Source organism: Ovis aries, chromosome 2, assembly GCF_016772045.2.
Source record: "Ovis aries strain OAR_USU_Benz2616 breed Rambouillet chromosome 2, ARS-UI_Ramb_v3.0, whole genome shotgun sequence".
Classification (NCBI taxonomy): Eukaryota; Metazoa; Chordata; class Mammalia; order Artiodactyla; family Bovidae; genus Ovis; species Ovis aries.
In genome coordinates, this window is record NC_056055.1 from 204,650,695 (window position 1) to 204,667,719 (window position 17,025).

The 17,025-nt window shown below is 41.5% G+C and overlaps 1 protein-coding gene across 1 annotated transcript in view; it reads left to right on the top strand.

Annotated features, from left to right (window-relative positions):
• Positions 1-4,425: 4,425 nt before the first annotated feature.
• The window catches only part of BMPR2 (bone morphogenetic protein receptor type 2), a 145,353-nt gene continuing 132,753 nt past the window's right edge, over positions 4,426-17,025 (top strand). The window contains 1 exon segment of the mRNA NM_001306123.1: positions 4,426-4,615. Within this exon segment, the coding sequence (NP_001293052.1) occupies positions 4,540-4,615 (76 nt within the window). The 5' untranslated portion in view covers positions 4,426-4,539.

A 17,025-nucleotide genomic window follows, 5' to 3' on the forward strand; every position in this document is an offset into this window, starting at 1 on the left:
GATCCTAGTTCTAATCATCTGCTTAGTCCCCCCAGGCCCCTCCTAGACCAAGGGCCTTACTTTGCTTTTGCAAGTCTTCCACCTCAGAGGAAACATATAATCCATCTGTCCATCTGAATGTCCATGTTGCTCCCTTCATTTTACAGTTTCTTACCCCAGAGTTTTTCTCATGTGTTAGAAAACCCTCCTATACTACTTGCTGGGCTTTTGATTAGAGGTCCGAGGATTAACCTCCCCTTGGACACCATGGTAGTTATTAGAGTTGTTCACAGATTTTCATGTTCTCTTCTTTCTAGTCATGTTGGATAGCATTACATTTCCCTTTTCTCTTGAAGTTAGGTTTAGCCATGTGACTTCTTTGGCCAATAACATGTGAGTGGAAGTGAAGCATATTGCTTCTGGGAGGAAGCATTTTAATGGCTAATACAAGACACTGTAAACTAGCAGTTAAATTTTATGATCCCTATTGCGATAATCTTGAAAGCACGTATCTCAGTGAAGCCTCCACCAGTCTGGGGACTTAAGTGATTACAATGAGCATAGTCCATGAAGTGGATGTTGTACTGAACTCCAAGATTCACCATTCAATACACCATCTCTCCCAACTGTTGGAAATATTGGTAGCTGACAGTCCTCAGCTGTGTCCCTCTCTGGAGGTATTGCTTTTGGATAAAGACAGCCCTCTCACCCAAGGAGCACCTCCCTTCCCTGGGTGCAGCCCGTATCCACTGATGGGTTGATGTGAGGATATAAAGACCTAGCCCCTTGCCTCTATTTAGGACAATGTTGAAGGGCCATGCTAGTGCCAGAGCTCTCTGCAGAACTGCCTGAAGCCTCAGTGGTAACTATGCTGACAACTTCTCCCTCTGCTTGATCTTGTAACCCGCAGTCTTCAGAGATTGTTCTTGAGAGCATTACCCTAAAACCTCCTATGTGCAAATCTGTTTCAGTGGTTTCCAGTGAACCATATTTGTGATAGGCTTCCTAACCACTTGTATCAAACATGTAACATGTGTGAGAACTAAATTTTGTTGTAATAAGCTGCTGTTTGTTATAACCCAGTTTATCCTAACTAGTACAGATAACAAACTTTCCTGCCCTGCCAGTATCTTTATTCTTGCCTGAGTTTGACTTGTATGGTCTGTCTTGTCTTTTTGAACAGATTGATTGCCAAGTTCTAGTTCTTCTCTGATGTTATTTCTCATCATGAGTGAACAGCCATGTCCCAACTGAGATATTACAAGGAACAACAGAAAAGGGAAGGGGGTTGTATATCTAGTTATCTACTAATTATTCATATCAAGTCGGTGGCATAATTTTTTCATGTAAATTTCCTAGGACTCTTTCTTCTTTTCTATATAACTTATTATATATTTATAATATATATAAGGGTACACTGTTTCTTAGGAGAATTTTTATGCAAATAAAGAGTAATCAAATACTTAATCCTAATTTGAGAAAGTAAAACAGTATACTACCACTGTCTACACCTCTGACGTACTTAATTCCTATTACTCTGAGTGCTCAGTCTTATTTATTTCTTGAAAATCAAATGGTAAAACAATTTTGGGTCTTTGGGCAATATATATATATACACACACATATACACAGATATACATACATACATTTATGGCGTGTGTGCTCAGCTGTGTCTGATTCTTTGTGACTCCATGGACTCTAGGCCACCAGGCTCCTCTGTCCATGGAATTTTCCAGGCAAGAATACTGGGTTGGATTGCCATTTTCCTCCTCCAGAGGATCTTCCCAACCCAGGAATCAAACCCTCCTCTCCTGCATTGGCAGGCAGATTCTTTAGCACTGAGCCCCCTGGGAAGCCACACGCGCGCGCGCGCACACACACACACCATAAAGCTAGTGAATCAAGGCATATACTCCTTTTTTCTTCTTCTCTGTTTAAAGGATTTTACTACAAAAAAACCTCTCTGCCTTAAGGGTAAACAGTATAAAAATATTTCCACTAAAAAGGGTTTGAGAATTCTGAGCTGGGATTACCACAACCCCTAATTATATAAGATACTTAGTATGATAACACCAACTAGTGTAAGGAATGTGGAGATTTATTTACATCAAGTTCAGATAAAGAGATAAAAGGGGACTTGAATAAGCAGGCAAAGATTAGGACTTCAGGAGTGTATATTTGAAGGTATCTTTGGAACTGCCCCTTAGCTCCAATGAAAGACCAGTAAAACCAGCCTTCAGAATAACCCTTCTGCTTAGTAGAAGGGAAGGCTAGAATTCACCTCTAAGATCGCCCTCCCACGCAGATTTTCCCCCTAGCAGCTAAGAATTAAACCCAGACTTCCGATCATGGCGCCACGCGCGTCACCTTCTCCCTCTTCGCCTAGCAAAATCCCACCCAAGTCGACCAGATCCTGCAGGAGTGTGTAGAAGCTGCAGGGCGGGGGGAGAATTCCCTTCCACAATCCTGGTTGCTTGGGGTTTTGCAATTCAAAAAAACCTGCTAAACAGATCCGAGCCAGATTCAAAGGAGGCTTAGATACCAGCAAGACCTGCTCTTTCCCTTGGGTGCGTAGACTCGACCCCACTCTACCCTGAGAGCCTACTCCTCACCGCAAATTTCCTTTCAAATGCCTTAAGGGCTTCCAAGGCTCCCAGCCTTTGTGAATAAAGGCCCACCCTCGAAGTGGAAACCTCGCTGCATAGAGAAATATGCACAGACAGCAGGACAGCGAACAGAATTGCAAAAGAATGAGTTCTTTCTAGCTTTGCATCCTTTCGAATGTTCAGTATTCCTGTTAGCCAAGAAGGGTTCCGGTAATGGGTACTTGAGGGAAGCAGGCCACCGATTAGAGCAAAAAACATCAATACAGGGGTGGTCTTTCCAATTCCGGCTTTTGTTTGAGTCAGTGAGGGTAGCCCGAGGAGGCCAAAGTCTCTGGTTCTGGGAAAGGCGGGTCCGTCCCGATTCTTTGAGCTACGGAGAGGCAGGCGCCGGCCCCAAGAAACAAAGGGGGTAGTTTTGCCCCTCCAGGCTTTTACTCCAGGAGTCCCAGAGGAGTCAGAGCCTAAATCAACCGAGCTCGGAAGAGTTTGCCAAAGGTTGGACAACAGACACGGCTGCCCTCTCTTAAGCACACAAATCCCACGCGTGCCAGTCTAGAAGGTATGTCAGCGTCAAAGAGAAAGGCCATTGCTGCCCATCGCGGGCGGCCAGCCCCGCCCTGCTCTCGGTGGCTGGGGGGAGACTCGCAGTGCGAGAGCCCGGGAGCGAGGGGCGGGGACGGGCGGGGCCGCGAGCGCGCAGGCGCAGTGCGGGTCTTATCGCGCCGCCGCCGCCGCCGCTGCCGCCGCCCGCGCTGCACCACAGGCCCGAGACAGACAGGGCCGGGAAGAGCTGGAGACTGAGGAGGAGGCGGAGGCGGCGGCGGAGGCGGGGCGACTCCGGTGACCGGGAGCGCCGCAGACTGGCAGCTGCGGCGACTCCCCCCTTTGTGTCTGGTCTGCTCGGAGCCTCTGGAAGTGCTTCCCGGAGGGGCGCGGGGTGTCTCGCCGCCTCGCTGCCCACCCCCCTCCCTAGCCACCTACATCCGCCCTCCCGCCGCCCCCCGCCCTCGGCCCGCGACACCCGAGCTCCGCCCGGAGCCTAGAGCTGCGGGAAAAGGAGGCGGCGGCGGCGGCGGCGGCTTCCTCTGGGGAGGGGGTTGTGATTCGCTCACAGGAGCCCTTGAAGGAAGAAGACGAAGCTTTTACGGTGGAATTTACCTCAGGCAAGATGGAGCGGCAGCAATAAAAAGAGAAAGAGCGAGGAGCGCACCCGGCAGAGCTAGAAAGGGCAGCCTGCCGACCCCTCCCCTCCCCCGCTTCCCACCGCCCCTCAGCCCTCCGGCCGGGACCTGCCCAACCCTCGCAGGATTGTTCCGCGAAGGCGTGAAGGCGGTGGGTTTGTCCATGGAGGCAGGCACCTTTTTCGATCCAGTCGAGGAGGAGGATTTGCTGTGCTCAAGATCGGAGTAAGGGAAGCACCGAAGCGAAACTTAAAAGGATTCTTGCCCTCCCGGAGCACAGGCGATGCGCCTCGGATTGCCGGGCGCCGCCGCCGGCCGTCCGGCTTCGCCCTTCCCGGCAGTCGGGAACTTGTTCTGATCCTCGGCGCCCCGCGAATGCCCGCTGCCCACCCTTCGGCACCCTGGATATGTTTTCTCCCAGACCTGGATATTTCTTCGATATCGTGAAACTACGGGGGAAATAACTGCGGGGCTTTTTTTTCTCGTCTCCGTGTTTCTCCCCACGGACATGCCTTCAGTTTGGGGCGCCAAGGCACCCAGTCCTGGACGAATGAACACCCCCAGCCGCGAGGGAGAGAAATGAAGGGAATTTGTGCAGCGGAATGAAAACTCTACCGCTCGGTCCTCTCATCTGCCATTTGTCCTTTCAAACTGCATTGTAATACGGGCCGGAGAAGTCCGACAGGAGCGAGGACTAGCCTCCCGGCCGCGTTTTTCCGCCCGTATTCACTTTCCGTCTTTCTTTTTCCCTGCTCTTCTCGGCTGACCTAGGGATGACTTCGTCGCCGCGGCGGCCCCGGCGGGTGCCCTCGCTGCTGTGGACCGTCCTGCTGGTCAGCGCTGCGGCCGGTGAGTCGCCCCGGGTGGCGCGTCCGGGCCATTTCCCTGCGGCTGGCGGGGTGGGAGCCCGCAGAGGCCGAGGCCTGCGCTCGCCCTTCGCCGCGCGTCCCCTGATCGCCCCGGACCTGCGCGCCTTTCCCCGTCCTCCGGGAGAGCTAACATTTCACGTTAAATCCCCACACCTCGTATTCCCCACCCCCCACTCCCCCCACCGGGGCGGGGGGGAAGAAAGACACGTAGGGTGTGGTATCTTGACATTTTTAGCTGTGAGGTAATGCAGGGATTAAAAATAATATTTTAATCACCAGTGAACAGTGCCTATCAGGAGATCTTTGGGAACAGACCTGTAGATTTTTTTTTTAATATAAAGAAGCAGATTTGGCTGTAAGTAGAGAGAACATCCACTGTAGAACACACACTTGAAGCTTATTTTTAGATGTAGATCACTCTTTGAGAATCCCTGGTACTTTGATTATTCCAAAAAATGTTGTGGAAGGCAGAACTGCGAGATTCTTAATACATTGTATACTACTGTTAATCGTTATTACCATTATTTTGTTTTGAAGTATATTAGTAATTTTCGTCTTTTCAATCTGGACATATATTTTGTATACTTTTGGAATTACTTTTGGGCTGAGAAGTATTTTCGGTAAGTTTTCATTTAGTCATCTGGCTTTCTGTTGGCTTTCCTGTCATTGAGGCAACTTTGACCTCACATCAAGACTTCTAGGAGATTTGAGTCCTGAAAGTCTTTTGACATTTTACTGAAGCTTAAAGGGAAATCCTTTCTTTAGGATATTTTGTTCTTAGTTCTCAGACACCTTTAGGAAAAAACCTCGTTTTGTTTGCAATTACTTTTCCAGCAGTCTTTTGGTGATTGGCTTTTAGAAATTTTAGGGAGTGAATTATGCATATAATTCTTAAATTGGGTTTAGGATGGCCAGATAGATTATACATTTAGAAATGAATAGAGGACAACATAACACCTTTCCAGTTATTTTTTCTTAATAAGTATAATTTTCACATTCAGTAAATTTCTCAATGCTGTGTTAGATTCGGAGATTGCATAGTTCCATTTAAAAACTGCATATTTTCACATTCAGTAAATTTCTCATTTCTTGTGTTAGATATGGAGATTTCATGTTTCCATTTGGAAAACACTGAAAAAAATTTTGAACTTTTGTGCTTTTGATATTGTTGATTGATGTCTGTTATGTTTATGAGAGTTGTGTTAAAATAATATGAACTTCTGAATGTATTTTAACACTGATATTTTAATATTACTAATCATCACAATTCCTTTTGGGGAAAAGTGAATGATTTTTCTGTAGATTACTTTATATTGTGTTACCTCTTTAAATTCTCTAGTAATAAGCCATGTGGTTGGTCCCTGTAAAATATGAAGACAGTAAAAGGCTTTACGTTTAAGCAGTCATTCTAAGAGCAGAAATCTCAGAGCATACACTTTTCAGTGTTGGTTATTCTTGACTTTTCTACAACACAGATTCTTATTTATAGTTGGCAGAATTATTATTTTGTGATTAGAACTGATAAAAGTAAGGGAAAGATCAATTGACTTAAAAAAAATGTGATTTCTGTTTGGTAAATGGAATATTAGAATAATGGTCCTTAAAAGGGATAGATTAATCACTTTAAAGGTGATAATAGTCATCTTTTTTTCTTCAGTATTACTAATTACCAGATGCTAAAATTTGTGAAGTTGGATTTCAGATCTGTAACAATAATAGTAACAACAGTATTTACTGAGTGCTAGCTATGTGCCAGGAACTGTTCTAGTAGCCTTACATGTATTTTCTCATTTGATCCTCTTGACAGTTCTTAACTCCAGGTTCAGTAATGCTCCTTTTATAGAGAGGGAAGTACTCTGTGCATCCCCATGCACTTTAGCCCACCGGGCTCCTCTGTCCATGGAATTCTCCAGGAAAGAAAACTGGAGTGGGTTGCCATGTCCTTCTCCAGGGGATCTTCCCCACCTAGGGATTGAACCCGGGTCTCCTGCGTTGCAGGCAGATTCTTTACCATCTGAGCCACTTGGGAAGCCTGGAGTGAAGTACAGAGAATTTAAATAATAACTCACCACACAGTAAATTGTGGAGCTAAAATTGCAACCTGCACCTACCATGTTACCTACCATGTTAATGTAGGCAACACCTTCTCAGTCTAATTGGGTACATGAGATAGAGTTAGTGTCTTCAGATTAACCTTTGAAAAGAAGCCTGGACTCTTGACAGGATCTTAGTACAGCACTTGTTATGCAGATGTCATGGTTCTAAATGTGTAAAACTTTGCCTAATATTGGAGTGGTTAGTGCAGTTTCATTAAGTGTAAGGTAGCTAGAGAGGGCCTGTGTGAACTTGGGATGTACGGATGGAATGATGTAACTAGACAGGTGCACATGGTGCAGCTGAACAGGAAAATAACACTGGAAGATTGACATCACATCCCTCTGTGGGGTCATGGATAAATCCTATTTCTTTTGGGTTCCTCTTTCCCACTTATTCTAGCTAGTTCTTGGATCCTTAATTCTAAGAACAGTTGGTATGCAGAAATTAGAATTTATAGAAAGTACTATGCTTGTTTGGTTTGTAAATGAAGTCTTAATTTTAATAAAAGGATGCGATATAATGCAATACTTATTTGAGAGTCAGCTTCTGTTGAAATTCTTTTTTAAATTTAAGTCGCCAAGCTGTTTATTTAGGTTGTAATGGTTACAAATAACAGATCTAACCCTGTGTCCTTCTCCACCATATGAGGGAGCAGACTCAGCTACTCTTTTTTCCTCCAGTCTTTGTTCTTGTTTTCATCCTTCTTGTCCCTTCCTGCCATCTTTGTTGGCCTCGGAGGCCGGGGAGTTCATGGTATTTCGAATGGTCTCATTTTGGGGATCCAAACCTGGAAAGTTCTCCAGGACCCAAAGGAGTTCAGGAGACCTACAACCTTTCTTAATCCTCTCTCCTTGTCTGGCTCAGTTGTGTCCATGCCTCTAGTTGGCACCCATGTTAGCTGATTCTGCCTCAGCGGTGTCAGCTGATTCTTCCTGCATTTGAAATAGTTCACTTGACTAGGTTTCAGTTTTACATACATCTCTTCAGCAACACACATGTTGTCTACAAAAGCTATCATGGCATATGGATTGTGGTGATGGTGGTATTGTTGGAGTGGGTGTAGGTGTGTGTGTGTGTAAAATGTGGGGAGAGAGATGTTTATTCCAGCTTTACTACATTAAAGGCCAACTTTCTTAACCGTGAAAGGGAAAAAATTGATTATTGTTCTCTGATGGGTAAGTTTTAATTATAAAAGGTACAGAATGAAGTCAGTGTAAATTAGTTAATTTTATAACTGGCCATATCACTTTTTTAAAAAAAATTGTCGTTGACTTACAGTGTTATGTTGATTTCTGATGTACAGAAAAGTATTCAGTTGTACATATTTCATATTCTTTCCCATTATGCTTTATTATAGAATATTGAATATAGTTCCCTGTCCTATACAGTTGGACCTTGTTGCTTATATATTTTATATATAGTAGTTTGTATCTGCTAATCCCAAACTCCTAATTTATCTCTCCCTCACTGCCTTTCTCTTTGGTTCTCTAAGTCTATGAATCTGTTTCTGTTTTGTAAATAAATTCATTTGTATCCTATTTTAGGGTCCACATACAAGTGATATCATATGGTATTTGTCTTTCTCTTCCTGACTTAAACTTCATTTAGTGTGATAATCTTTAGGTCCATCCATGTTGCTGCAAATGGCGTTATTTCATTCTTTTCTGTTACCGAGTCGTATTCTATTTGTATATATATCACATCTTCTTTATCTATTAGTTTGATGTTGGACATTTAGGTTACTTCTGTATCTTGGCCATTGTAAATAGTGCTGTGATCATTGGGGTGCTTGTATCTTTTCAAATTACCGTTTTCTCTGGATATATGCCCAGGAGTGGAATTGCTGGATCATATGGCAACTCTAGTTTTTTAAGGAACCACTATATTGCTTTCATTAGTGGCTGCACCAATTTATATTCCCACCAGCAGTATAGGAGAATTCCCTTTTCTCCACATGCTTTCTAACATTTATTTTTTATGTTCTTTTTAGTGATGGCCATTTTGACTGGTGTGAGATGATACCTCATTGTAGCTTTTGATTTGCATTTCTCTAGTAATTAGTAAAGTTGAACATTTTTCATGTGCCTATTGGCCATCTGTATGTTTGTTTAGGTCTTCTGCCCATTTTTTGATTTTTTTTTTTGTTGTTGTTGTTGCTATTGAGTTACATGAACTGTTGATATATTTTGAAAATCAAGTCCTTATTGGTCATATTATTTGCAGGTATTTTCTTCCAGTTCTTAGTTTGTCTTTTTATTTTGTTTATGGTTTCCTTTGCTGTACAAAAGCTTCTAAGTTTGATTAGATCCCATTTTTGCTTTTATTTGCTTATTTTTTTTTTGGCCACAACATGGGGGATCTTAATTCCCTGACTGGGGATTGAACCCAACCAGGGATTGAACCCACATGCCCTAGAGTAGAAGTGCAGAGTCTTAACCACTAGTTTACCAGGGAAGTCCCTATTTTTGTTTTTATTTCTGTTGCCTTGGGAGACTGACCTAAGAAAGCATTGTTAGGATTTATGTCAGAGAATGTTTTGTGCATGTTCTCTTCTAGGAATTTTATGGTGTCATGTCTTATATTTATGTCTTTAAGCCATTTTGAGGTTATTTTTGTGTAGTGTGAGGGAGTGTTCTAACTACATTGGTTTACTTTCAGTTGTCTAGCTTTCCTAGCACCACTTGCTGAAGAGACTCTTTTTCTCTGCTGTATATTCTTACCTCCTTTCTCAGAGATTAATGACTGTAGGTATGTGGGTTTATTTCTGCGCTCTCCTTCTGTTCCATTGATCTATATGTCTGTTTTTGTGCCAGTACCATGCTGTTTTAATTACTCTAGCTTTGTAGTATTGTTTGAAGTCTTGGCGGGTTATGCCTCCATTTTTTTTCTTTTTCTTCAGGATTACTTTGGCAATTCTGGGTCTTTTATCGTTCCTTACAAATTTTAGGATTATTCTTTTTAGTTCTGTGAAAAATATCATGGGTAATTTGACAGGGATCTCATTAAGTCTGTAGATTGCCTTAGGGTAGTGGCCGTACCACTTACTTTGGTGCTTACTCATGTATTGCCTTGCTTTTGACGATTAGTTTTGTGTATTTGCCTTGTCCTCTTAGGGCTTCCCTTGTGACTCAGCTGGTAAAGAATCCTCCTGCACTGCAGGAGACCTGGGTTCAATCCCTGGGTTGGAAAGATCCCTGGATAAGGGAAGGGTTACCCACCCCAGTATTCTGTCCTAGAGAATTATATAGTCCATGGAATTGCAGAGTCCAACATGACTGAGCAACTTTGACTTCACTTCACTTCACTTGTCCTCCTAATTGATAATTACCTCTAGAAGACAGGGTTCATATCTTAAGTTGTTTTGTAATATAGCATATTGCTAGGCACATACAAGAATTTAAGAGTTACTAAATGAATTAATAATAAAGAATTCTAAAATTGCTCAATACAGCAGATTATGTATTAGTAACTTATTCTTTCTTTGTCTCAGGCCTTTTAAATACAAAATAGTTTAAATGGTGTACTAGGAAGAGTACTGTGTTGAGTTAAGGAGACTTGCATTCTGTGTGATTCTGGATAAATAGACTATTTAACATAGTTGCAGTATTATGAAATTGGACAAGATTATATTTGAAATACAGATTCCTGGACACCAACCCAGACCCACTTAATATTGAGTGGCACTGAGTTTTAAGAATCTGCATTTTAAACAAATTTCCCCTAAGTAAAGTTTATGTACCTTAAAAGTTTGAGAATTACTGGATCTAAGATTTTTTTCTTAGATTTTACTTTATTTATTTTCTTACTTTTTGTGCCAGTTGTAACCTATTCTGGACCTTCTAATCAGTACTGATAACCAAATTTTCTTATTTTTATGCTCTCAGTAACTACCCAAAACCTTTTTCTTAAAATTTGCACACTTTTATTTATTGATTATTCTTAGTCTTAAGGATGGTATGTTATTTAATTAAGTGTCTTACCTCGTATTATGTTTATTTAGTTTGTACTTTTATTTGGGCCATTTTCCTTTTTCTTCTGCCAAAAAGGAAGAAAGAAGTTTTTTTTTCCTAGTAAATTTGGGTGAGAACTGTTGATGAAGTTTTGAAAAAAAAATTAGTGCTAAGCTAAACTAGAATATATTAATATAACATTGTTTTGGTTTCAGTTACAAACTAGTAATACATGGAGACCTCCAGATGGATAAATTGCATATATTAAATTTCTGTCTACTAAAGAAGAAATATTTGATTGATACCTTCTAGAAGAAAATAAGTATAGGTGAATATGAAGAAAATAAATACAGTATCTAGAAATGCATGCGATTTGACCGTCTTGCATAGCACTTACACATGCCGAAGAGACTCATATTATCAAAGTATTTCCTCCTCCTAGTTAAATAATCTAAATAGGTTTTTAATTGCTTTCTAAACGGTGACTTTGGTAGACATTTGAGTGCAGTAGACTTAACTTGACTTTTTTTTTTTTTAAACTTTTGTTCGGTCTGTGAGATGGATATGACAGCTAGGATTACAACAATACATATATATGTAGTCTATGTAAGGTTAGAAATAAGCCTGTAAATAAATGATATGAACATTTTGGAATACATTACCTCATCAGGAATACTAGAACACAACAGTTATTGCTTGCTCTTAATTGCAATACAGTAATTGTTTGACTGGAAGTGTTTTGTGTTAGATCCAGTTTCTATTCCAATATGCACTCATGGGAGCAGCTAGAAAGGTATGGGGACATTAATAGGACAGATGATAGGACTTTCGGAAGGAGAACTAAAATGTCCAGCTAACAAATATTTATTAGTGCTTCCTTTGTGCATAGTTCTTTTCTAAATGTTAGTGGATTCAAAGAAAAATAAGAAACGCTGCTTCCCTTCTCCAACTGTCTCATGCCATAACCTATACCACTTTATGAAAGGGAATTCAATCCCGTGCTGTTGTAAGCATGGGTAGGTATTTTGCTATCTTGTAAACCCTTTAGCCTTGTATTATTTTCTCTCTCTGCCTATCTTTCAGGATGAGAAATTCCTGTAGATATTCTCCAATATAGGAGAAGAGACTGTGTTCTTGTGTGTCTTCTAGCTGATCCACACTTTAAAATTTTTTTTGGTGAGTTTGCCCTCTGCAAAATCTTAGCTTCCCAACCACTGAAAACTTGGAATCCTAACAGCTGGACCGCCAGAGAACTCTCCTTTTATATCTTTCTTCTCTGTTAATCTTCTTAAAGAAAGAGCAGTGAACACTTCTTGATTTCCCTATCCTTAACTCTTTGCTTGCCCTCCTAACCTCACACTGTATGTTAGGTGAGCAGTGGCTTCCTAATTGCCAAATCCAGTCACTTTTCAGTCTGTTCTCTTATACTTTTCTACCGAATTTGGTAGGTTGATCACTCTTTGCTTACAACTCTCCTCTTTTGACTAGTGACTTTCCTTTTCCTCTATTCTATATCTTCTCCATCTTCACTTCCCCTTCTAAATGGTTGTGTGTGTGTGTTTTAAATTTCCCTTAGACTGTCTTGAGTATACTTTTCTTTTATTGCTACTTCTGTTTCTTGTTGATTTTCTCTTATTGCTCCTCCTCTCTCAGGCTTTAATTATCCTGGAAAAGAGATGATTTCTAAATTTAATAGGCAACCAGAATTGGAAACTAGAAAGACTTGAATTCTTTATTAGTGGTATTGTTGACTGTTCACTTTGTTTTATTTATTTATTTGGCTGCGCCGGTCTTAGTTGTGGTATACTCGATTTCCAGTGTTCCTTACAGCATGCTGGATCTTTAATTTTGACATGCGAACTGTTTAATTGCTGCATGTGGGATCTAGGTCCCTGATCAGGGATCAGACTTGGACCTCCTGCATTGGGTGTGTGGAGTCTTAGCCACTGGACCACCAGGGTAGTCCCTGGCTGTTTACTTTGGCATAGCACCTCTTTTGGTCTCAATATCCTCACTTGTGGGGGCTTCCCTGGTGGCTCAGATGGTAAAGACTCTGCCTCTAAAATAAAAGAATCTGCCTCTAATGCAGGAGACCTGGGTTCAATCCCTAGGTCGGGTTGATCCCCTGGAGAAGGGAATGGCTACACTCTCCAGTATTCTTGCCTGGAGAAATCCATGAATAGACAAGTCTGGCGGGCTGTAGTCCATGGGGTCACAGTCTATAGAACTGAGGGACTAACACTTTCACTTTCATCCTCACTTGTAAAGTGAGGAGGTTGGCCTCGTACTTAAAACACTTTTGCTTATGAACAAAGAAAAGCCAGTGTTATGCTTAGTTACTAGTAAGTGTGTAGCACCTTGATAGATTTGGTTATTATGGAGTATATGGTACTTTTAGGTTAGGGGAAACTGGAGTATTCTGAAATTGATGTAGGTACTACTTTGAAGAAAATATAAATTTTTTTGCAGATGCATTTAGTATCTTGACTGTGTTGAATTAGGACCACAAAAGTGGTGTAAAGAAGATCTCTTTAGGGAATTCATGGGTGGTCCAGTGGTTAGGACTCTGCCTTAAAAGCTGAGGGCAGGGGTTCAATCTCTTGTCTAGGAACTAAGATCCCACAAGCTGTGTGGCACCAAAAAAAAAAAGTCTATAACTAAAGAGTGCTTTTTATTTATTTTTTGGCTGCACTGGGTTTTTGCTGCTGTGCGCATTTATCGAGTTGCAGGTGTGTGGTGTGGGCATCGCATGGTGGTGGCTTCTCTTGTTGTGGAGGACAGGCTTTAGGGCAGGCCGGCTTCAGTAGTTGCAGCTCTTGGGCTCAGTTGCTGCTGCTCCTGAGTTCTAGAGCACAGACGCAGTAGTTGTGGTGCATGGGCTTAGTTGCTTCGATGCTTGTGGGATCTTCCTGGACCAGGGATCAAACCTGTGTCTCCTGCATTGGCAGGTGGATTTTTTTTAAATTTTTTAACCAATGAGCCACCAGGGAAGCTGCAAAGAGTGCTTTTTAAATAGTTGAAATCTTAGAATTTTAGAGTTGGAAGAACCTTAGAGTAAACTTTAAATAGGTAGAGGTTTAATTAAGGAGGTTAGACTTCTCTACAATCTTGACTTTCATGTTAATTTTAAAATAATTATGCCAAGGTCAATTTTGGCTCAGCCTTTACCCAGTTATCATAAATGCTAAACTAGTGATATTTAATTAATGCCATTAGCTCAGTTGATTGGAGAAGGCAGTAGCACCCCACTCCAGTACTTTGGCCTGGAAAATCCCATGGACGGAGGAGCCTGGTAGGCTGCAGTCCATGGGGTTGCAAAGAGTCGGACATGACTGAGCGAATTCACTTTGACGTTTCACTTTCATGCATTGGAGAAGGAAATGTCAACCCACTTCAGTATTCTTGCCTAGAGAATCCCAAGGATGGGGGAGCCCGGTGGGCTGCCGTCTGTGGGGTCGCACAGAGTCGGACACGACTGAAGCGACTTAGCAGCAGTAGTAGCAGCTCAGTTGGTAAAGAATCCGCCTGCAATGCGGGAGACCTGGGTTTGATCCCTGGGCTGGGAAGATCCCCCTGGAGAAGGGCAAGGCTACCCACTCCAGTATTCTGGCCTGGAGAATTCCATGGACTATACAGTCCATGGGGTCACAAAAGAGTCAGACATGACTGAGTGACTTTAACTTCACTTGACTTCATTTTATTTTTAGGTTAGTAAGTTGTTTCTAACAGCTTTATTGGATATAATTCCTGTACCATATGATTCACCCGTTTGACGTTTACAGTTCAGTTCTTTTGGGTGGTGGTGTTCAGTCACCCAGTCATGTCCAACTCTTTGTGACCCCATGGACTACAGCCCTCCAGGGCTCTCTGTCCCTCACCATCTCCTGACATTTGCCCAGGTTCATGTCTGTTGCATTGGTGATGCCATCCAGCCGTCTCATCCTCTGATGTCCTCTTCTCCTTCTGCCTTCAGTCATTCCCAGCATCAGCTTTGGGTATATTGTGTTATTAATTATAAAAATTATGGTTAAAATATATATATATTATATGTATATAATAAGATTTGCCATTTACACCATTTTCAGCTGTACAATTTAGTGGTATTAACTATATTCAGAGTGTGTACAGCTATCACCAAAACATTTTCATCACCCCCAAAAGAAACTCTGTTATCATTAAGCAATAGTTCCCAATTCTCTCCTCCTCCCAGCCCCTGGTAACCTCTAATCTATTTTCTGTCTCTGCGATTTTTGCTTACTCTAGATATTTCATGTAAGTGGAATTATACAATATTTGTCCTTTTGTTACTGGCTCATTTGGCTTAGCATAATGTTTTCAGGGTTTATACTTGTTGGAGAATGTGTCAGAATTCCATTGCATTTTAAGGCTGAAAAACATTTCATTGTATGTGTTCATTCATCTGTTGATAAACTTGAGTTGTTTTCACCTTTTGGCTGTTGATGGGCAACGAATGCAGTGAATACTGGTGAACAAGTATATGTTCTAGTCCCTGCTTTCAATACCTGTGCATATATACATATATAGTGGTGTAGTCGCCAAGTCGTGTCTGACTCTTGCAACCCTGTGGACTATAGCCCGCCAGGCTCCTCTGTCCATGGGATTCTCTAGGCAAGAATACTGGAGTGAGTTGCCATTTCCTTCTCCAGGGGATCTTCCTGTCCCAGGAATCAAACTTTGGTTTCCTGCATTGCAGGCAGACTCTTTAACCAACTGAGCTACGGAGGAAGCCCTATGTAAAATATCTGTGGGTGTAATTGTTAGATCATGTGGTAATTCTGTGTTTAGTTTTTTGAGGAACTGCCAAGCTCTTTTTCACAGTGGCTCTACCATTTACCAGCAGTGTACAAGCGTTCTACCTTTTCCACATCCTTGCCAATCTTTCTTTTTTTTATTATTATTATTATAACCATCCTAATGTGTTTGAAGTATTGTCTCATTGTAGTTTTGATTTCCATTTCCCTTATGATAAATGATGTTGAGCATCTTTTCATGTGCCTGTTGACTGTATATCTCCTGTGGAGGAATATCTATTCAAATTCTTTGTCCACTATTTTTAAATAATTACTTTTTTTTATGCTGCGTGGGTTGTGGGATCTTAGTTCCCCAACCAAGGATTGAACTTGGGCCACAGCAGTGAAAGGACTGAGTCCTAATCACTTGACCCCCAGAGAATTCACTAAAATTGTAATTTTACTGAGGTATAGTTGACATATAACAGCTTGTAAGTTTAAGGTGAATGACATGTGGACTTGATACATTTATATATTGCAGCGTGATTTCCACTGTAGATTTAGCTAACACCTATATCTTTGTGTGTGTTTGTGGTGGGAACAATTAGGACCTAGTCTCTCAGCAACTTTGAAGTTTTTAATATGATATTGTCTAAGTCCACTATGATATGCATTATATTTCCAGGAATACTTTATCAACTGATTGCCTAAGTTGGTACTCTTAGGCATTTGCCCATTCTTTAATCATGTTTGTCTTTGTTGTCAAGTGGTAGGTGTTCTTTATATATTCCCATTCCTTATCAGATAGATGATTTTCAAATGCTATGGACTGCATGTTCTCCTTCAAATTCATATGTTAAAATCAACCCCCAAGGTGATAATACTAAATGGTGAGGCCTTTGGGAGGTGATCAGGTCATGAACATTGTGGCTTCATGAATGGGATTAGTCTCCTTATGGAAGAGAATCCAGAGAAACCTTCTGCCATGTGCGGTTATAGCACCTTGCATTGGTCTGCATGTCTCTCTTTATGCCAGTACCATACTGTTTTGATTACTGTAAATTTGTGGTAAGTTTTAAAATTGGGAAGTGTAAGTTGTCCAACTTCATTCTTTTTTATTTTTTAGAAACATTATTTATTTATTTATGGCTGTGCTGGGTCTTCGTTGCTGTACATGGGCTTTCTCTTAGTGGTGGTGAGTGGGCTTCTCATTGAGGTGGCTTCTCCTGTTGGAGAGCATGGGCTCTAAAACTTGAGTAGGCTTCGGTAGTTGTGATGAGTGGGCTTAGTTGCTCAGCTGCATGTGGAATCTTCCCAGCAGGAATCGAACTCTAGTCTTCTGCATGGCAGGTGGATTCTTATCCACTGTATCACCAGGGAAGTCCTTTTCTGTGTCTTTTGCACTTTTTGAATTTTGGATCATTACCCATTAACTAATATGAAATTACAAGTTAGGAAAAATTTAAATACTTAGATTTTTCTTATTACCAAAACTGTGCAGAGGGGGAAATTAACTTTACAGTGGAGAAATATGCAAATGCTACCTCAGTTAATCAAGATAAATATCAGTGATTAGTCATGTTGATAATACT